The 23,114-nt window shown below is 42.5% G+C and overlaps 1 protein-coding gene across 1 annotated transcript in view; it reads left to right on the top strand.

The window, feature by feature from the left end:
• Positions 1-22,912, top strand: part of map2k5 (mitogen-activated protein kinase kinase 5) — a 59,677-nt gene extending 36,765 nt beyond the window's left edge. The window contains exons 18-22 of the mRNA XM_080788312.1: positions 7,971-7,997; positions 8,367-8,399; positions 11,637-11,698; positions 13,483-13,528; positions 22,633-22,912. Coding sequence (XP_080644438.1) covers positions 7,971-7,997; positions 8,367-8,399; positions 11,637-11,698; positions 13,483-13,528; positions 22,633-22,740 — 276 coding nt within the window. The 3' untranslated portion in view covers positions 22,741-22,912. The remainder of the gene's footprint in view (positions 1-7,970; positions 7,998-8,366; positions 8,400-11,636; positions 11,699-13,482; positions 13,529-22,632) is intronic.
• Positions 22,913-23,114: the final 202 nt, after the last annotated feature.

Raw genomic sequence — 23,114 nt, 5'->3', positions numbered from 1 at the left:
AAGCGTGAAATAAAAAGAGTTTAGGGAAAGAAAATGCCATCTGTTCCTCCGGCATTTTAGTCAGATAGAAAACTTTTAAAATATATTTTTTAGGCATTTCTGCCTTAGAGACGGGGAATAACAAATGATGCTGGTCATGAACCATGCGATTATGTCTGAGCATGTGTGGAACGCCCAGGCCAACACTGCACAGGAAAGGAAGCATGTGTGGAACGCCCAGGCCAACACTGCACAGGAAAGGAAGCATGTGTGGAACGCCCAGGCCAACACTGCACAGGAAAGAAAGCATGTGTGGAACGCCCAGGCCAACACTGCACAGGAAAGAAAGCATTTGTGGAACGCCCAGGCCAACACTGCACAGGAAAGAAAGCATTTGTGGAACGCCCAGGCCAACACTGCACAGGAAAGAAAGCATTTGTGGAACGCCCAGTCCAACACTGCACAGGAAAGAAAGCATTTGTGGAACGCCCAGTCCAACACTGCACAGGAAAGAAAGCATGTGTGGAACGCCCAGGCCAACACTGCACAGGAAAGAAAGCATTTGTGGAACGCCCAGGCCAACACTGCACAGGAAAGGAAGCATTTGTGGAACGCCCAGGCCAACACTGCACAGGAAAGAAAGCATTTGTGGAACGCCCAGGCCAACACTGCACGGGAAAGAAAGCATTTGTGGAACGCCCAGGCCAACACTGCACAGGACAGAAAGCATTTGTGGAACGCCCAGGCCAACACTGCACAGGACAGAAAGCATAGACACGCCGTACCACGCCGTGTACTGGTACCAGTCATTTTTTTACGTGCACGTGCAGGGACGGAACGGTGCATGTGTGTGCGCACTAGAACGCGTCCCCTTAGATTCAAGAGAAGACGCACCTAATCAACCTCGCGTCACCAGACTTTCCAAGACGCACCAAGTACCCAGTGGTCTATTTTCACGCCGTGTCTGTCGAGTACCGCGCCAAATCAAATGGCTACTACTCTGCATAACATGCACAGTAGTAGCTGTAAGTGTGCACACTTGCACAAGTGTGCAAGTGTGCATAGCATCCGCACTTACAGCAGTAGGCTATGGCTCCAGTAGGCTACTGCTGCTGTGAGGTGTTCTGCACACAAGAAGAATGCCTCCTCCATCAAAGAACAGATTAATTCGTCCAAAGCAAACCTTTTAGTTTCGCTAGTGTGCAGTAAAGATGTTTGTCTGACTATTTTAAGTCTACTTTTGTGTTTGCGTCTAAAACTCTCATACACTATTTAACAATAGGCTTAGGCTATATCAGCTGTTCTGTGTGCATGCCGTGATGCGCACATGTGACATCATTAAAACACTGTGGTACCAAGCATGAGTTCAAGTCCGTTGCTCTCCCCATGTTCCCCATATATGGGGACCAGGTTGGTGGAGGGTGTGTAGAGCCCAGGATCACATTAGATAATTGACACAGGGGTGAAAATGGGTTACAAAATCATGGGATAAAATAAATAAACACTGGTACTGTACCAGTAAAAAAAAAAACACCATGACACCACTGGTTATGGATAAAATGGTGCAATGACACCGGCATACAAAGAGCTATACAAAATGGACAAAGAAATGGCAAGGTTGTTCTTGATATGGCATTTTGCATATTTCCTTGGATGTTGTTTGGCTTATCTGCTAACTTTCAGTGTACGTTTAACAGCCCTTTATCCGACAGGTAACACGTGCGCTGCTTCCTCAATTAAATAAAACGTCATTGTAATTGATTAAAGAAGCCGTGTGCTGGAACCCTAACATTATCTTCCCAGGGACTGCCTAAGTGACTGCATTGTTTCAGCATTCCAATTACCCCTCCTGGGAAAGAGGAAACCAATTTAATGAACATTAGTCAAGGCTATCGTCTGTGAGCTGCATGTCCCTCATAAAGGGCTTTTAATTCTCAAGTGTTTCCAATTACACCTTCATTATTATACTATTATATATCATACTGTTATGTTGTACTTTTGTACAACAGGTATGACTGTAATGTGTTTCTGATTTGAAAATGTTCTTTACGCAGTGCAACGAAGAACACATTTTCTATTCACGAGTAATGCAACTCTGACACGCTTCAGGGGATTTCGCAATAGATAGGCAGATAACAATTACGATGAATTTCTGCTCCTTTTGGACAATGTCCTTGCTTCATACAGCAGCTAGTGCTAAACAAACGTGTGTGCAAATCAGAAATAATTTATGGTTGTTCACATCTTAAATGTATTGTTTGATAATATAAATGACACATCGTGACCCGTGCGTGCGTGCGTGCGTGTGTGCGTGCGTGCGTGCGTGCGTGCGTGCGTGCGTGCGTGGCTACAGCTGGGGCATGTCTCATTTTATAGTGCAGTCACTCTTCCCTCCGGCAGCATCTATTAACATGGCCATTATCATGTTAATCATTAGTGTTGTATTACATATACTAATGAATTCACCCCCAGTACCACAGAATGTGGTACTGGGTGCCTTCCCACCACCACACTTTCCCATTTCTCGCAAAGATGCTCTTGTTTAAGTATGAATAATAAGACATCCAACTCCCAGTTTGACCTATTGGGAATTTGAGATCTTTCCGTTTCTCTTTTTCTCTATTTATTTTGTATGGTTTATCGTCCTCACTTGACACATTAGTAATTTCTGCGTTGCACAAGGTTCCATGTGGTTATACTCAGTACAAATTGAATATATGAAGAAAGACAATTTTTTAATTCATTGTAGGATGCATGTGTGTAATTCGCAGAACTTTGCAGAACACCGACGTTCATGTTGTCACAATATTTTGCTTTTGCTTTGGAGAATTCTTCATTTTTGCTCATAGAGCTAGAAGTAGAGGGTTGGTACAATTTCATGTTTTCACACACCAGTCATTATTCTCCCAATGATTTAACTTTAATTTCTTATTTTCGCCATATTTTTTTAAAACTTATTCCTCTTCCTTATTCATTTTTAAAAATTAACTTACAGTATATTTAATATGACTCAATATGTATGTAAGATGGAGCGTGAGAGAATGAAAGAAGGAATGGTTTTAGGTTTAGACTTCCCGCTGCCACAGCTCTCTTCATCTCACTGTTAATTTTCCCCCACCTCCATATGGTGTTGCAGACAGTTCACCTGCAGGCTGTAGCAGAGTGGTGTGGCGATGGTGCTTGGCTCCAGCTCGCCAGGCGCAGCCAGCCAAAGTCCTCAGGCCTAAGCTGTCATTTTTGCAGACGCCCGCACAGCTGTCTGCGTCAAACCCCCTGCTACACTTCACACTGAACATTTCAGTGTGGGCAGAGGGAGTATAGGGGAGGGACAAATAAAGGAAAAACGAATAGGGGGTATTGATTGTACCTGAGACTGCACACTGTTGACACAGTCCTTGTCATGGGAGATGCAAGGTATAGGTAAGATAAGGAGGAGGATTTAGCTTTTAGGGTTTCAGGGTGTTTTGTGCTTTTGGAGAGGGCTATTGTCCAAGTTTTTTGTCCCTTCAATTCTGGGGTTATGTCTGCGCGTGTCATTTGCTTTCATGGCGGTGTACTAGTTTGCCATATGTACTGTAGAGAGACATATTTATCATTGATTAGAAGTGGTCTTTTTAATTCTTTAATAATTTTCATTATTTGTCATAAGTGGAGGTTTTTTTAACGGCTTGCTGTTGAGGTCTTTGAAGACATTGGTCCTGTTTTACTTCATTTTCTCTTAGTTCTGGATGAAAAACCACACCAGTGGTTTGAGCGTAAACTGCTTGGATCTACCATTACACGTCAAGATATGCTGAGTGATCTTTTGTCTTTAGCCACAGTATCTTCTCCTAATTAAATTGTCTTATTTGATATTAGTAGGAACATCATCATTGGTAAATGGTGCACTTATATAGCACTTTTATCAAAAGCGCTATACATGGGTTGTGCATTACATTCACCCACGTATTCATACACTGATGGCCGAGGAAACCATGCAAGGCACCAACCTGCACATCGGGAGCAATTGCGGGTTCAGTGTCTTGCTCAAGGACACTTTGACACTAACTCTGGGGGAGCCTGGGTTAGTGTCTTGTGTTTTAGCCTATGTTGATAGTGTTATGCGCGATTCATACTCCTATTTTAGAGCCGAATAAAAGTCTGTTCGGCTCTGTAGAGCCTACAATGTGACATCATTTGAGGTTTGGGGGCCGGGTACCGTCCTACCGCGGCACTACAGCGGTAAAATAGGAGTTTTAATCGGCCCTTAGTTTGGTGTTTGACAGCGTTTACCGTTTAGAATATCAAATAATAAGAAAAATCTGACTATAATCGCTTACGTTCTTGTAAATGTTGGTTTCAATCATATTCATTTACTTTAATGAGAATTTAACAAATCATATGGTTTCAGTCTCCACCATTTTACTTATTGCTTCGTCTCTGACATCCTGTCTATAATCTTGTGATCTTTTTTTTGGAGCTAGTTTATCTCAACATAAATGGTGGACAATCTTTGAACTACACATTGCACATTAACACCCTTAACATGTGTACATGTTTGTGGAAAGGTAAGTGTCTTAACCATTACGACACGCGTGGGCAAAATGATTCTGTTCCTTGGGAATACAGTTCCATCACTGACTGACACCCTCATATTGGACAAGAAGATCTACTGTTTAATCAAGAACAGAGATTGTTCTTCCTACAGTAACTAAAAAAGCTGAACATTTCACTGACGGTCCCGGTCCAATTTCATACATGGGTAATCAAAACCATCACAGTCTGCCGTAGCTCCACCTCCACCTGTTCCAAGGACAATATCCAGTGTGTTCTCCACACTGCTGAGCAGGGCGTTGGCTGTCAGCTGCCCTCCATCAAAGAACCACATGACACTAGGGTGACAGAAACTGCTACCAGCATTACCCAACCAGAAAGCCATCTGTTCCTGGTAGCAGCGCCCATCCAAGAAAACCAAGATCACTTGTCAACCTGAAAAAGTTTCTTCCCAAGAGCGACATCCCTACTGGGCCATCGCTAAAAGACAACCTCTGCAAACTCTCACACTCTCTGGACTCGTCATATCACCATCCAATAGAGCCGACTTGGAAACTAATGACTGCTGCTATTTATCGTCATGCATCGCCATGTATATTAACTGCTACCCATATGATCCTTGCATAATCTAAACTGCCCACTGTGTCATGTGTTCGTCTCAGGAATTTACCTTGTCCAGTGCACCTAATTATTTCATCCATCTTGTTCTGTTTATTATAAATAACATTGATGAACTGAGCTGTAGGACTGCTCTCCACTATAAAGGGACAACCTGGCTGTCATGGTACTGAAACACACAGCTATATGAAATGTTAGGACTGTCAACAGTTAAACGTGTTAACTGATGAACAAATTAAAGCTTCTGTAATAATTGTTATTAACCACATGATATGCCCCTGTTCTGCAGTGAACATTCAGAGAAAATTGCCCATCTACAAACTTGCGTGTCGCAACACAATATTTGGGGAGATTGTAGATTGGCTATTTTCCACAAAGATGTGGTGTAGAGGGGGAACAAAGCAGGGAGCTTATCATGGACCCTGGCTATTCCGGTTAATTAAAGTATATAATATAAGGTTTAAGTGGTTAATCATTGCCATTCAGATCACAGTGCTACTATATATTGATATGTAGTCTGTTTTCTAGCAACTTGTAAGCTGTCATACCTTTTTACACTCCTATGATCCATGATGTCTGTCAGTAAGTTGTATATGAAATTCTGTCTTTGTACCATGTTTATTGTGCATGAGAAATAGGCAAACAACCAGTGCATGGTGGCTGGGTGGGGAGGATTGGGAAAGGAGTTGTGGGAGAAAATGTAAAAAACAAAGCGTTGTATTTTCTTTCTGTGAAACTTGCCTATGTCATACTCTTTGAATAAAAATGTATTAAAAAAAAAAATACAATAATGTGATTACGTTATTTAATTTCTGATGCAGAACAGTAATTGCCCAGACATGCAAATGCACACAAATTTGAGATAAGCCATGCTTTATTTGACAGTAAATAAAAGTTGTTTTGTGATACTCAATTAGTAAAATATATATTAACTGAAATGTCAGAGGGTAATCTTTATGCCTTTAACTATATTGAATATCCTTGGATCAGTGTGTTTGCAACAGTATATTTTGTGGATACCTTTGTCTCAAATAAGTTTGTTTCAGCTTTGTATTATGGCAAGTTTATATGAGTTACGAGGTATCCGCTTGACCGCAACAATATCTGGTTTCTTACAACTAAATCTGTCTTTGCTGTCTTTGTTAGATTTGATGTTTTTTGATGCAGACGGGACTTATTCAACAATCAGAACTTGATGATATTCCATTTAAAAATAATTGTCCTTAAAAATATATATTTTCAAGCTGCATAGCCTTCGGGATGAATGAAGGCTTGTTTACCCTCAGGATGAACATGAACATAGTGATATGTTAATCAGATAATCATCTGACAACGCTCAGAGACTACGTTAAGAGGGAGAGGACATAGTTATTAAGCCTCAGTTTGTTGACGCCTGGTCAAAACTGCTGCACATGAGAAGAATACATGCTCAATTATGCTTGAATATGTTGGTCTCCCACTCTCTAATTTCAGGCCCCTGAGCAGCATGACATTCTGTCCTTGTAATTAACTAATTATTTTCCCATAGTAGCCTTTAATCATGTATCTGAATCGGGCAAAACTGGATATAAAGGCAGTTGAGGAGTCTCTTGATATTTATTTAGAAACCCTGTATTTTATTGAGTGAATCGATAAGTGCTCTAATTCACTATCAAAAGACCCAGAAACAAATGAGCAATTCATTCACTGAACATAATCTGGTATTTGCCTAAGCCAGAAAGACCATGAATATTTTGTTGTTGGAATTATTCTTCAGCAACATTCTGTTCATGGTCGGGCCAAATAATAAGGGAAAATTAGCTTAAGTTGTGGCAAATCTGGAAAAGAAATGCTTACCACTAGCTTTCTTCACAGGTGTGTTCATAAAGGTGTCTACTATCACAGATAGTAGATTCCAAGATAGATAGATAGATTCCAACCCAACTCCCTTGGGAAACTTTGTGACAGCTGCTGAAAGTTGGGGAACCATTATCAACCAATATAAGGCAAAAAAAATCCAAATTTCATCAAACTTTAAGTAAAATGTGACATGTCAAACTAGGGGGTTTTCATGATGCTGAATCCATTGCAAGCATTCGTTTTGCACATTTGAGCACATTTGGCTAAGTGGCTATGGCCGAATTTAGTCCAAGGAGTGTTTTTCGTGCAAAACTAAAGCTTGGAATGGATTCAGCATCATGAAAACCTCCTAGTTTGACATCTCACATGCTACTTAAAGTATAATGAAATTTGGAATTCTTTGCCTTAAATTGGTTGATAATGGTACCCCAACTTTCAACATCTGTCACAAAGTTTCCCAAGGGAGTTAGGTTGGAACAATTTTTTCTGTGATAGTAGACACCTTTATGAACACATCTGTGAAGAAAGCTAGTGGTAAGCATTTTTTTTTGCAGATTTGCCACAACTTAAGCTAACTTTACCTAACTAAAACAGTACATTACCTAATGAATTTGCCTTACGGAAGCGTACAATCATTTGTGTTGCATCAATTCAATCTTTTAAAAAGAAATGAACTCAGTCCTTGAAAAGCCTGTTAATGCGGTTTGGAACAATAATTTTACACCCTAGCAGCATTTATAGATAGAAGGAATAAAGAAGATCTCTGAAAATTTGCCATAATGACCCCCCCTCTCCAACAAATGAGAGCAAAGCTATTAACATTTGTATGTTTTCATTATGTAAATGCTGTTAACGCATGCCCACAATTTGCCACCAGGAATCTTATTTTTTTCTCTCCCAGTGATCATAATGTGTCCAAGTGCATCGTTTTGATTATGACACACTAATTACATATCGCCTCTCCTCCTTTTCTCGCTCTCTGTCTCTGTCTTGCTTTACAGATTCAGAAAAACCAAGGATCCTTAATGGTAAGTTTTATGGAGTTAGCATAAAAGAGGTTTAGAGAGAAAAACGTCTCTCCCTCCATACCCGGCAGTGTTTCACTCTTGATTGGCTCTCTCATTTGGAAATTCTCACAAACTGCATCTCTTCAGTACGTTGTTAGAGCAGACTTTAACTGCTGGAATTACATTGGGTGCCATTATGGGATAATAAAGACATTCAGGAGGTGGATGATGGCTCCGCCAGAGCTCGCTGCATTTGATTAATCTAAGTAGATACAATTTTTTATTATGCTATTGATTTTCCCTATTGCCAAGACATTGTATGTAGGCTAATACGTTTATATCCCCCCCCCCCCCCCCCTCTTTTTGTCGGTCTGTCCTCCCCTCTTCTAGCCTCTCCAGTTACTGCAATGCATCGTTGATGAGGTGAGTCGCCGTCTTATGTGCTTTTGCATCTAAAGTCAGTCCTAATGGCCCGGAAAGCTTATATTTTGTTTCCTAATGAAGCAAGCCACTCAGGCAGCTTTTCTCCCCGCACACTGAACCCTCCGCCCTGTGCAACTGCCTCCAGCTATTCACAGATGCACATTACTGTAGAGAGAGAGTAACACACACACGTAGCACACACGAGCACACATACATACACACGTGCAGCAGTAGCAGCAGCTGCCTTATGCATTGCTGCTCTGTATACCCAATAGCAGGTTTGGCCCCAAACCAGACTAAGAGTAATCCAGGGATTTTCTTGCTAACAGTACTAGTCTTAAATTCCTGTTCAGAACCCTCATATCCCAGTTGACACTAATGGTATGATGTGTTGCTGCATCTCAGATTATTGAGTATATTTGACCAGTGTGTAAGTTTGTCAAGTTGGTGGTTGGTTCCTTTTCCCCTATAGTGCAGTGTGCACTCTGCTTGTGTGCTTATCTGTTTGTGTACACGCACACATACTGTGTCTGTATTTCCAACATAAGCACCAGTCCCCAACCAGGGACCTTTCCCTTCTCCCTGCTCTCCTTTCCACCTCAGTTCTTTGCTGACATGCACTAATAGCAAAACTGCCATGACACTCTCACTAACCCAACCCAGTTCTCCAAGCCCCCCAACCCCAGGCCTGTCCAACATTAAACATAGCGCACTGCTTGTCCTTAAGTGCCTATAGATTGGGTGTAATTAATAATTAAACGCTTTCGGTTGTAATGGGTTGACCCCAGCTGAACTGTTCATTAGTCAGCCAGACGGAGGCATCACTCAAACTATTTTTCCTGCGCCCTTTGCCGTCTCCCCTCGAGGTGAGAGAACTCTCTGTGTCGGCACAGGCGAGCTGTCCCAGCTGACCCAGGGCTAGGGAGAGAGGGAGGCAAGCAGAGGATAGACAACTCTTTGGATAAATGAGAACACTCAAAGAGAAATGCAAAGGATGGCATTGAGAATGTACTGTACCTACCAAAGACACTTAGGAGAGCCACAGAAATGCTAAAGAATACAGTGGCCCTATACTGTGTTGGCCAAAGAGGAAGATTCTCTGCTTTAAAGTTGGGTGCTTTACTTGGACATAATCTTTATAAGATGGGCAAAGTATTTTCAAAAGGTAAGCTATTTGTAAGTAGTCTAGACCTGTTTTTATTCAGGAATTTATCAAAACTATGCCAACCGGCTGTGGCTCAGGTGGTAGAGCAGGTCATCCAATGACACGTGGGTCGGCGGTTCGAATCCCGGCTCCTCCTGTCTACATGTCGAAGTGTCCTTGGGCGAGACACTGAACCCTACCTTGCCTCCAGTGGTGTGTGAATGTGGGAAGTGAGGACGTTGGCGTTGACTGTTCGCCACTTCACCTCCAAATGTATGAATGAATGGACCATTTTAAAGTGCTTTGAGTAAGCACGTAGTCAGTGCATAGAAAAGCACTATAAAAATGCAATCCATTATTATTATTAACCGATTCACTTATTGTTGGTAGGATAGGTGGGATATTCTTTACATGTTGCTCTGATGTTTGTTTGAGTACTGTATGCTCCAGTAAGTGGATCATTAATATTGACATAGCTAGAGGTGTATTCTACCTGGGGGGGGGGGGGGGGTACTCTCTGGGGTTGTGGTGGAGATAAATAACAATCAGGGCCACATGAGGCTCAGGTGAGAGAGTATATAAACAGGGAAAATAAAAATGTCTACATAGAAAATTAGTGTACATAAGCACAGGTTTTGTTTGCTATTAACATGTGCGTACCCTCACCCCTCTCATTGTATCACTCTCCATCCCACAGTGAATACTTTTCTTTCAAAATGTTAATTAATATTTGGGTACTGGAGAGAAAATTTGCAGAAATCCCATTTTTTCCTTTGTCTGTCCTCCATCTGTCCTCTGTCTGTCTCCTCTTGTCCACCTGCCTCTGCCTGTCCTCTTTAATGTGTCTCTCCGGTACTTGTTGAATATCAAGTGGCTTCGACTATTAATGGACTTCTGCTTCGTTTTCATCTCTGTAATTACTGATCTAATTTTGCCTAATAATTACCCGGTGCCAATGACATGTATATTTACTGCTCATACCCTCGTCTTAGAATGGAGGGCATTGACAAAGGCCCCAGACTTGCCACTTTCATCAGGCTGCTCGTCGTAATTTTCGCCATTGCTTGCCGCCACTTCAAAGCTTTGTCAGTGTTCCCCTCCACTGGAAATATACATGCGTGAGTGTGTGTGTGTCTGTGTGTCTGTGTTGTGCGTGCGTGCGTGCGTGTCTTCAATGTGTTCAAAGCACACGTGTAAATGCAAATATGGGAGGAAAGTGTGTAAGTGAGAGATCTGTATCAGAACTAACAAATGCAGAAATAGATTGAGTCGTGCGTGTGAGAGAGAGAGAGAGAGAGAGAGAGAGTGAGAGAGTGAGAGAGAGTGTGAGGTTGAGAACGTGCCACAACCCAGCAGGTGGAAATTGTTTGGTGCTCTTGCTCTAAATGGCATGTACACTGAGGCATACGGCTTGCAGTCCTTCAGGGTGTTTTCAGTGTGTGTGTGTGTGTGTGTGTGTGTGTGCTCTATGATATATTGCTCATCCAAGCGGCGGTAGCACTCTGAAGCACAGCGAGATTAGAAGCAGCCAATTCCTTTGTTAATTTAAATAGGTGCATGCATCATGCTTTGCAGGGGCCTGCCGATCAGAGCATTAAGGAACGGGGGAACACTGCCCAGAGGTGTTTTAACAGCACAGCGGGCCTGCTAATGCGAAGCGGTGTGAGCCCCTGCGTTTGACTGAACTGATGATTGTGGAGGCAGTATGTGTGTGTGCGTATACGCTGTGGATGTGTGTATGACTGACTATAACATTTAGGACATGACGTTATTGTTATCCCCACCAGGCTGGAAAGCTGGGAGGCAGAGATGATGTTTTTGCCGCTGTGAGTTTACTGACTGTGAGTCCGGAGTTAATCTCGCTGGTTCGATCGGCGTCAAACCTTTTGTGCAGGCGGTCAATATAGGGCATAGCAGTGGCCATTTTGGGGTGCCACAGATAGAAAACCGCGCGGGCCACCAACCTGCACATTGAGAGCAATCCTTTGCTGCGTGTCACTCCCCATTTCTCTCTCCCCATTGCATAATCTTTATTTTGCAAGATGCTTCGGTTACATTTGAGATCTTCTGTCTAATTTCTTCCTGTTTTCCAGGATCCACCTGTTCTTCCTGTCAGCCAGTTCAGTGAGAAGTTTGTTCACTTCATCACACAATGGTGAGTCTCTCCCCTTCAACACTCTGTCGCCACAACAATTTAAATATGTGCACTGGTGGATGAAATAGTCGTAGTCATTTGAAATCCACTCAACTAGATAGATAATAGTTGGGTGTAGTTTGACTTTAAGTTGAATGAACAATTTAAAAAAGATCTTCAATAATTCCAATTTGTATTGTATTTTATATCATTATCGATTTAAATAAATTGTCAAAATCCCCCCAACATGCTTCTGCCGGTAATCACTCTCGTTTTGAGCGACCTGCGTCACAGGTGTGTGACTGTCACCTGAGCATGGGTCCTGCAACTTTGTTGAGTTTGTGTACAGTATGCTCCAAGCATTGACCCCATGGAAAGAGGCCACATTTGTTCCTTCAGGAAGTTAGTGTTCCATTACGCACTACGCAGGGTGGCAGCATCATTTGGTGTCAGCTCTGGTACAATCCCCAAACTTAACTTATTGTTAAGATTATTTCTCCTCTTCAATAATACCAATTGGTATTGTACGATTGCACTATCCTTACAAGTTCTACCTCATTGTAAAGGTGTCAATACCAAATGGTACTATTGAAGGGGACAAATAATCCATCCAGCTTTTTTTTTAGGAGTTTTGTATCCCAAATGACCTAGATCAATTAGTTGTTTGCTGGTGAGGGGACTGAATTGTACATACATGCATGGATGTGTCTATGTGTGTCTGTTAATGTGACTGTGGTTGTAATGCTTTTAGTGATTGTGATGCTCAGCCTCTGCTCCCACTAAATAAAAAGGCCATTCTTCTTTTTACCAGCAGTGACAATGGGGCATACAGTAGGCAATGTTTACCCTCGACTGGTTTGCCTCCTGTAACCTCTGCATAGTTAGTTACACAATGAATGTGCCCATGCACACGACTGAAACATGAGTGTGTTCTCTGCTGCATATATGAATGAGTGTTGCTGTGCGCTGCGCCCAGATCACGTTATGTATTTGTGTATGAATGAAGGCAGCGAGTCCTCACTATCTGAGCCTGCCAGCTGCTGTTTACCCACCACATCCCTGCCTTATTTACTCAAGCAGGGCACCTTTCTCTGTCAGGGCGTAGTGAGGTAGGGGGTGCCCAGCCCCACCCTGGCACACGCCTGGCACTAAGTAGCTTCTCTTAAGTCTATTCTTAGAGGGTCGCGGCCCCGCCCACTGTGATACATCACCCAGTAACACGACCAGCTCCAGACGGGGCCCAGCATTAACCCATTCTGACCTGAGATCAGATTCTAAAAAGGTCTTCTACATCCTGACAGTTTTCCATTCTGACCTGAGATCAGATTCTAAAAATGTCTTCTATGTCAGTCGCTCTTCGATTTAAAATAAAATAGCAGACCTACAAGCTCGTAGCGCGCCACTCGGTGGCGCGCTATGAGCTTGTAGATCTGCTATTTTTAAATAGATAAGGAACGACATGATGCTAACACCAAAAGGGGTTCCCGCCCAAAATGGGTTAATCCCTCAAAGTCCCCCCTATGTAGGTCGCCCTAACAGATAATGCACATCTACACGGAGGATACACACACACACACACACACACACACAGACTCATAAATCCAACTGGTGGGCTCTTTAGGCTACAGATTTTCTTGAGAGACAATAATTAAATAGTTCTACGTGAAGCTTGTTTTGCAATGTGTTGACTTTCCTGTACAGTATATTCTAGTTTATATCCTTGAGTCAAGGCTTCTCTTTCATTGTCTGTGCCAATGTCTGAGCCAGCAGAAATAAAGACTTCTTGTGTGGCTTTTTCCTTTCAGTATGAGACGGCACCCCAAAGAGAGGCCCGCCCCCAACAACCTAATGGTAAGTTACCCAAGGCCCTTCCATTAAAACTTACTTACTTACTTAAAAAGGTTGACCACTAAATAAGAATTGTGAATTACTGTGTACAGAGATCACTTTCAAACAATTCAAATCAAAATTTCAATTAAACATAATTTTATTTATGCCTTGTTACTTGGAATATGCAGGTTTTTTTTTTTTTCAAAATGGTTGAGTACGTTCTGCCGGGTCAGGGACCCTCAAATCCAACATGGCGATGCCATAACCAAAGCAATGAACTTTATGCTGCCCAATGGGGGATGTCAGGGAAAGTTCGGACAAAGACCTTGAGATGCTGTCAGACTATGAGACCTTAGTTCCACATTTCATTCCATTTAATCATGTATTGAAGCCAATCTGAATGAACAAGCTGCTGTAGAACAAAGAATTCTGGTTCACACAAATGAAGTTCCAGAGACACGCACACACACACACACACACACACACACCATGTAGACTTCAGATTTTTACATACTAATCTACATACTACTGTAGTAGCTCTGGCTAATGTTTCAGGACCAAGGACAGTGACAGCCCAGGGTCCACAGAGAGAAGAGGGGTGTGTGTGTGTGTGTGCGACTGTGCGTGCATGCGTGCGTGTGTGCGTGTGCGCGTGCGTGACATGTAGAAATCTCATTTTTACACTCTACTGTATGAATAATAATTGTGTTTGTATATTCACAAATTGTTCACAACGTCCTCCGAGCATTGTGATGGATGTACTGGCCACATCATATGCCCCCAGTTCGTCCCCATTTGGACTTGATAGTTTTCTCTGATCTGGTATTAGCTCACAGGGCCACAGTCATTTGCACCAGCCACCTTTTTAAGAGCTGCTACAAGCCCGACTAATGTTTCAGGACCATGGACAGTGACAGTCAGGTCCAGGGAGACTCCGGAGAGAGGAGCTGTGCTGTGCATTGTGCAAGCGTGCATGCGTGTGTGTGCGCGCGCGCGTGTGTGTGTGTGTGTGTCTGGCTGGCTGTCTCTGTCTATCTGTGTTCTTGGTCTCACTCCTCAAAAGGGGAAAACGTTACACTGACTGAACACAGAAAAGGCACCTTTCATACTGAACAGAAATGAAATGTGTGCTTCTGTAACTTGTACGGTTTTATTGTGTTGTCAAGAATTATAAAGGTTGTTTGCTTTCCTTTACTAAACCAATCAGTTTATTTATCATGACAAGTGGCTATTTCATATTTCTTATTTCTTTGACAATGCTCTATTTGGGACATATAGGATCTGTCTCTGTCGCCCTCCACTCTCCTGTCTGCTGTGTCGTTGGGTCGTCTGAGCTCACACAGCACCTCCTAGCTACTGTCCTGTTCATTGTCACTCCAGCCGCCTTCCTCTCAAATACTTCATCCTTATGGTCCTCTTACACACCAGCAGTGAATAGTACGTTATAAAAGTGATAAAGCGACACCATAATGAGGTCGATTTTCCACTGCAATTAAAAACATCAACCCGTATGAATGGGGCATCACCAAATTAATGGCTTGATGTGAAACATTTGCCAACACAGCTGAGTCTTAGATTGTTTAATTGTCCCGCTCCCAATGTGTATAAAGGACCTTGATTATGCTTCTCCACTCCCTCCGACTATCCTCCTTTTTGTTTTTTGTTTTTCCACCTCTTCACCCCCCCCAAACACACACTTCTTCTTCCCTCTATTCTGCCATATTTCTGTCTCTGCTTTTTATTCTCTCTCTTCTTTGCATTTTGCTCTCTCTCCCCTTCAGGCCCAATCATTTCCTTCTCTGCCCGTGATGAGCTGGGAGATGAGGTCATGGGTACCCGCCATTGTGGCACCGTCCTCTTGATTGTCTTTCTCTCTCTCTCTCTCTCTCTCTCTCTCTCTCTCTCTCTCTCTCTCTCTCTCTCTCTCTCTCTCTCTACTCCTTTGCCTGTACCTCCCTCCCTTTCTGTACCCCTCCCACCCCTCTACCATTCCCCCGGCCTCCCGCGTACATATTAACCCATTCTGACCTGAGATCAGATTCATACGAGGTTTCCACTGGACACACACTGGTCTGATGAACCCATTCTGACCTGAGATCAGATTCTAAAAATGTCAGTCGTTCTTCGTTCTTTTTCAAAAATAGCAGACCTACAAGCTCGTAGCGCGCCACTCGGTGGCGCGCTATGAGCTTGTAGATCTGCTATTTTTCAATAGCTAAAGCAAAACATGATGCCAACACCAAAATGGGTTCCCGTTCAGAATGGGTTAAAAACTCTGTACCTTTTCTATCTGTATGTTAATGCACCTAGCCACAGCTGGAAGTCCCCCCCCCCGACCCCCACCCCCTATTTCTCCTCTCTTGTCTCACTCTCAGTTTCCTCCACTTGCTAATAGTTTTTATCTTTGCCTCTCATTCCTCTGAGAGTGTATAATGTTGGAAAACAGGCGCTCACATCGGCAATAAGCAAATACTGTTATTTTTATGGCCGTTTGCCCCCCCCCCCCCCCCCTCCCACCAGCTCATCGGGTTTTTTTTGCGTACCTTCCCTGATCGCTATCACAGCTTTTTATTGACGTCATTACTGTCACTGGAGTTTGATCCTATTAGACGCTCCTTTAGTGGCGCTGAGATCCCGCATGCCCGTTTGATTGCACGTCTGCAGCTGATAGGCTCTGTCTCTGAAGCTTGACATGAGGAGCATTACGAGCACTTTATGGTGAGTGCCTCGGCAGCGCTGTTATGTTTAACCCATTCTGACCTGAGATCAGATTCATACGAGGTTTCCACTGGACACACACTGGTTCTGATGAACCCATTCTGACCTGAGATCAGATTCTAAAAATGTCAGTCGTTCTTCGATTTTTCAAAAAATAGCAGACCTACAAGCTCGTAGCGCACCACTCGGTGGCGCGCTATGAGCTTGTAGATCTGCTGTTTTTCAATAGCTAAAGCATAACATGATGCTGGAACACCAAAATGGGTTCCCGGTCAGAATGGGTTAATTGACGAACAAATAAATTGGGGAAAAGAAAAGATGTCGCGAGTTAAGCGAGGTGATACGGAAAAGTAGTAAAGGAGTTTCAGGCCAAAGAGATGCGTGACTCATATCAGAGAGCCCATTAGGACATTATTTGAGCTGTATCAAACTTCGTATCAGTGTCATCCCTCTTCCTTTCCCATCCTCATGAGTCCCCTCTTCAGCTGGAAAGAATTACAGCGATCCATCACATAAGAAAGTGACTAAGTGTCTTCTTCTCCTCCTACTAATGTATCTTTCATCGTGGACACCCTATCCTGTCATCATAACCTCATGACGTTGGTCAGTTCAGGAGACTTTCCGTTGGCCTGCACCCAGGACCTTAGCTGAGAGACACACACTTGATTGCATTGATCTGTGTATTTCTGAAGCCTTGGGGGGAGAAACTAATCCGTTTTCTCTGCAAATTGTGCCTTTTCTTGTGATTTATTTGTGACCGAGTGAGATCCCACAGCACTCCATAGCTTCTTTGTGATTTGACGGACGTTTCAACTTACCCAGCCCCTCCCCTCCTCATTCCCTATTCCCAGTCCAACGGCCTTCACGTAGCCTTTTAGCACCTTTGTCAATGGAGCCCCCTCCCCCCTTTTCTATTCATATGCACACATACAACCGTACACAGGCACTCCTTAGCCCCTTCCAACCCCAGAGGTACCAGATGAGCCCCGCTGTCTGTCACAAAAGAACCCCTCCTCTCACTCTGACATAACCCAAATCTAGCAGCCTACACACAGATGGAAGCTGAATAACTGCGCAGCCAACGGAGGCTATTAGTTTTCAATAAACCGGTTGAAGTATTAACCTGCCCACTGTAAAACAAATAAATAAGTGGATTCCTTACACATCTGACATAAGTAATGATAATCCATCAATCTACATCGATGCATGGATTCAATGGGCAATGATTAAATCTGAAGCAAAAATGTCATAATTTATTTTACCTGTATTTCAACAGGTCCGTTGCGATCATACTGTCATCTATAACAAAGACAAAAAGAAATAACATAAAATTAAAATGTGAACATATAAGCCCAAATTAAATAATTGAAAAAACACAGCCACCTCACATAGGCCTATTAGAAAGACAATATCAGTCACCAGAACCAAGGACGAGTGTTTTTAATTTATCTAATAGTTTAAAACGTTTGAAGTTTGAAGTTACAATAGCTTTGTATAGCAAAGGGGGCATGTCTAATAAAATTTATATCTAAATGAAATACTGAATTAATTAAGCAACTTAAAACTGTCTGGAGTGCTCACAAAAGCCAGAGTAGACGTTAAAATGACCCCAAACATGTTTGAAAGTGAAATATCCATATAATAATAATAATTTAGAATCTATTCCATTTTGCTGGGGACCCCTGGGTGTCCCTGGACCCTACTTTGAAAACTCAACGTGCTAGGTTGTCTGGAGTTGTTGCATGAACTGACCACTGACCACTTAATTAATGTATGTAATTGCGAACGCAGTGATTGCGAACGCAGTGAGCACTTACTATGAGACCTAGCAGATCATGTCTGTCTGTGTGTGTGTGTCTGTGTGTGTGTGTGTCTGTGTGTCCCACCTTTGTGCCCATATATGGAGCTGAGTGAATAGTAAGTGCTCACTGCGTTCGCAAACACACTCCATATTTGGACGTATAGCTGCTTTGGGGACTCCTTATATGGTTATGGCTAAGTTAAAAACTTAAAAATAACTTAACTTAAAAAAAAAATAACTTAAAAAAAAATCTTTAAAAAACCCAAATATGTACGAGCTGCTTTCGCTTCCCGCGTTTGCGCGTCTTACTGGTGTATCTATATCTATAAATGGCCCGGGCTCTGGACATATTTGGAGCTGGCCTCTTCTGACATCACAACACTCCATATTTGGGTAACCTGACACAGAACTCCATATATAAGAATAAAAGGACACAGAGAGACAGATACAGAAATCTCCATATATGGGCATAAAAGGGACACATACAGATGGGTGGAACGGGTACTCTGACACGGGTACAACGGGTATTGCATATAGCCGGGTGGGGCATGGATCTCCAACTTCCACCGCGTGGCAACGCCTGGAAAATAGAACGGTGGCTTATCGGAGCGGCAGGCGAGGCGTGAACGCGCGTCGGACGCCGCCGGTGTGGGATAGGTTCATTGAAAATAACGTAGGCGGCTGTTTTGACACGCGGCGTTCGCAGACGGTGTGTGTAGGTAGGGCTTTAGACAGTGCTGTTTCTAGGGAAAACAAGTTTGTTACATTCATAACCATGGATTTACCCCTTCACCTAGCCACTGAGATTAGAACACACATGCATATTGTACATCTATGTATGCACACAAACCAATGCCAGTTAGATTCCAGTGGGAGCTAGTGATTAACATGCAAATCTGTAAAGACCTAGTTATTCTACCTACCTCTTCACCTTTCTCTCTCTCTCTCTCTCTCTCTCTCTGTCATACTCTTTCTGTCTTCACCTAACCGTTCTTTCTCCCTCTTTCTGTCACACACACACACACACACACACACACACACACACACACACACACACACACACACACATATCCGTACATTTTTGTTCCTTCCAACAAGTCTAATGAGGTGACGATCAGTCTCTTTTAGTAATTGCCTCAAACTCTTGTTTAATTTTTCCAGAGCTGATTAATCATAAGTAGAGTTATTTAAAATCGCATAAATTAATCTTAGATTAAAAAGGCCTATCAAAGGCTCCAAACAATTAAAGAGTTAGGTAGAATTTCCCCTGGGATAAGGCCAGTTTTATTTGAGTGGAGCGTTCAGGTGATTATCCCAGTTTGATGTGGCCAGACGGTGATTAATGTAGCCATACTCTGAGTCCCTCCCCCATCTCACCTCTCTCCCATGCACTGTAAGAAATATAAGCCAAGTATACCTTAAATGACCCAAGTAAAGAGTATTTATTCATTGTAGCTCTCATTACACTTTACATGTATAATTCAGCTATGGAGGTGTTTCAATTATTGGAGGGTTGTGGTTCCTGCCCCTTCCTACGAGGAACGTTGTGGTTGTGCCCCCATGTGTAGCAGCATAGCGTGGTTAAAATCCAGGTGCTTACATTGGTTCCGTGACCCCCGCAATGCGGGTGTCCCTATGGGGTGCAGGTCAAAGTGAGGTGAATGTTGTAGAGTAGACCTGCCTGTAACACAGAATCCTAATGTCTCCCTTGGGCAGATGCGGGCTCTCCGTTGGTTGAGTGGTAAAATGTTTGGTTTCCTGTGTGCGGGAGACCCGGGTTGGAATCAAAGTGGTTACACTTACAGTCAGTGTCAGATTGTGTGTCTGCACCAGGGGCAGCGTGCGTTAACTGGGAATAATGCAGTGTTTTGCACCTCATCCTGGATCATGCAGGTGTGTGCGTCTGTCGCTAGAGCGCATGGCAGGCGCATGTGGCCTCACTCGGGTCAAATACCATCAGACGTTGTTGGTCTGTTCGGGTTAGGTTCTGGAGCAGAGGTGGAGAGCTGGATATTAAAGACATCACTCTGGGCTTGTCTCTCTGTCTCTCTTCCCCCCCTTCCTGCGTTCCCCTTCTCTACTGAGGCTCTGCTGAGGCACGGGGGATGATTGATGAGATGCGTATTCAGAACATAGGGGCACCCAGAAGCATCCACCTCACCCCTGTCATATGGACACACACACACACACACACACACACACACACACACACACACACACACTCTCACTCGCTGATATGAGAGTAATTAACCTCAGACTGTTTTAACCCCAGCCACACATTAGAAGGACACCAGGATTGATGGGGCTACGCCGGTCTTTAACAATCTCAACGTCCTGGACAGGATTAGGATGTAGTGGAATGTATTAACATCCTTCTGTTGGGAATGAAAGTACTTCTGTTTTTAATCACATAGAAGTTTCTATGTTCTCAAATAAGAGTATTAAACTCTTTTTTTTCTTTTCTACGTAAATGTATTTAGATTTTTGATAGTCAATACTTTTAAGGATAGGCAATTCTTAAGTCAATACTATTAAGAATAGACCTGACAAATTTTGGTCAACAAATGACTTTTGAAGAGGGAATCTTGAAACAACAAGAATTCTGTCTTAAGAATAGACCTGACAAATGTTGGTCAACAAAAGACTTTTGAAGAGGGAATCTTGAAACAACAAGAATTCTGTCTTAAGAATAGACCTGACAAATGTTGGTCAACAAAAGACTTTTGAAGAGGGAATCTTGAAACAACAAGAATTCTGTCTTAACCTGCTGTCCTAATAAAGTATTGGCACTCTGGCTATTGGCGTGTGCGGCCACTTTCTTGTTGTTTCAAGATTCCCTCTTCAAGTTCTCTCCCGTGGGCTGGCACCGCCAAAACGTTAGCATCCTTGTGCACAACAAAATACTTTTACCATTATAGGGCTGGCTTGTAATTTCATAGACTGGTAAACCGAGGGATTTTAACATGTTAATGTAAAATATGGAATTATGCGTGCATATGTATTGTGTGTATCTGTGGGATTGTATGTGGGTTGCCGATGTATTTGTGGGGTGTGTGGATTGCTGGGTTCAGGGTTGTACATTGTTGAATTGTGACTGTCGCAATTTGAAAGAAAAATATATTCCCCCTCACTTCATACAAGTGTGATTTCTTTTAAATAAATTTCAGTAAATAAATTCCAATAAATTATATTTAATGTTAAGATTCAAATAAAAACTCAGTGCTACTGTATAGTAACCTTCCTGTTCACACCAAGGTTGTGATTTGTAAAAAAATATATATATAGATAAATAAATAAATACAGGAAAGGGCGAATTATTTTGGTACAGAAGGTCAAGAGCCCAAAATTGCACAATGTTTAATTGTTTATCTCTGCCACATTATACAACATTGGCTATACATAGACTCACTTTAACATATCTGCCTGTCCAGCAGCAAATAGACAAGGACGGCTCAGGGAGAAAATAGTGGACCTTAACTGGCAGTCTGTCCTACTTTGTTCCTAGTCTTTACAGAACCGTGTGCCAATTTGGACACTGCCACAGGAGCTTTTATGTTGTCGCTTAAGATAACATAAACTCCCATCACCACATATCAAATCAAATATACCGTAACCTAAGTGACGATGTCATCCTCAACAATGTAATTTGTCTTAGCGAGTGAAGTTCAATCAATACGAGAAATCGCTAACCCACATTTACATTTTTGTGAGCACATCATTTGCTTGACTATACTAGCACAGTCCTATCATTGATAGGTCTGCCTGAGACCCTTATAGTCTGCAGCAGTTTGTCTATACCTTGCAAACATTGTCTCCACATATTTACTCGTGCACACAACTTTTACACACACATTTAAGGGTGTACCACACTTTGTGAAGAACAGATATCAATCAAATTAGTGCTGACAAGTAAATTCACGCAAACGGACTGTGGTGTTATTTATTTAATTGTACTGACACAGTAGACGGAACTCAAGGTTTAGTCTCAGATGACATGTGTCATTTACAAGCAGCCTCCACTTTCACCTCTGACTCTGACCTCTGGTGCAGGGCTCAAGTCTGGACTATGGCCCCCAGATGAGTTTTTGTTTAGAATCTTGTCATTGAGATATTTGTTTCAGTCCATAATGTTATGATCCTCAGACTAATATTGTAATAATTAAACACTGCCAAAAATTGGTAAAGCGAATATAAACTTCCAATCAGCAAAGGGTAAACACATCATTGCATTAAGGTTAGAGGAGAAGATTCTCTAACCTACCTAATACCTCCCAAATATCAGCATTCTAGAAATAGAGCTCTATTTTGTTGAGAATTTTGGGTCTAATGTGCCAATTAGATGGAAAAACATTTGTCAACATGTTAACCATTTGACAATAAATGTGATATATTGAACAATATTTAAACTTTTTTTCCCTTTTTCTTTTTTGTCTGGGAAAGCTCATTACTTCTGCTGTTTATTATCTGGTCAATTTTTCCAATCTTTTGCAAGGTTGCCAGAATTTCAATAGAACACTGTGCCTATAATAGGCTATTCAAAGTCAGAGGAGGAATTGTTTTGTTGACATCACACTTCATCGTGGTCTTTCTCTCTGTCTCGCTTTAGGAGCATTCCTTCATCATACAATATAACGACGGCAATGCAGAGGTCGTGTCACAGTGGGTTTGTCAGTGTCTGGAGGAGAGGCGAGCACAGCATGCCCAGGGACGCTGATGTCTTTGGGACACGCCACCGAGTTCATGGGTCAAGTATGCCCATCTGCACTGTAAACAGACTTTATGCACCTGGACTAAAGAAAAGACAGTGGCCCGGTTTCCCAAAGGACACATGGTGTAAGAGGTATGGTGCTGCACATGCTCAGATGCCCTCTAGGCAGCACACAGAAGCCTGTATTTTTGTATTTTGCTGGACAGCTGACAGTAGGCTCTCTTTACTAATATAGTAATATAGTATAGTAGTATACTGTCAGCTGTCCAGCAGTCCAAATATTATTAAATTAAATTTCAGAATGGTAGACCTGAGGCCTACCATACCAGGCCTCAGGCCTTAGGCCTACCATTGCATGGCACATCTATGCACAAATGTGC

The sequence above is a fragment of the Protomyctophum bolini genome (genome assembly GCF_963924005.1).
Source record: "Protomyctophum bolini genome assembly, chromosome: 1".
Classification (NCBI taxonomy): Eukaryota; Metazoa; Chordata; class Actinopteri; order Myctophiformes; family Myctophidae; genus Protomyctophum; species Protomyctophum bolini.
The sequence above is the reverse complement of the archived record's forward strand: the minus strand, read 5'-3'. Positions and strand labels throughout refer to the sequence as shown.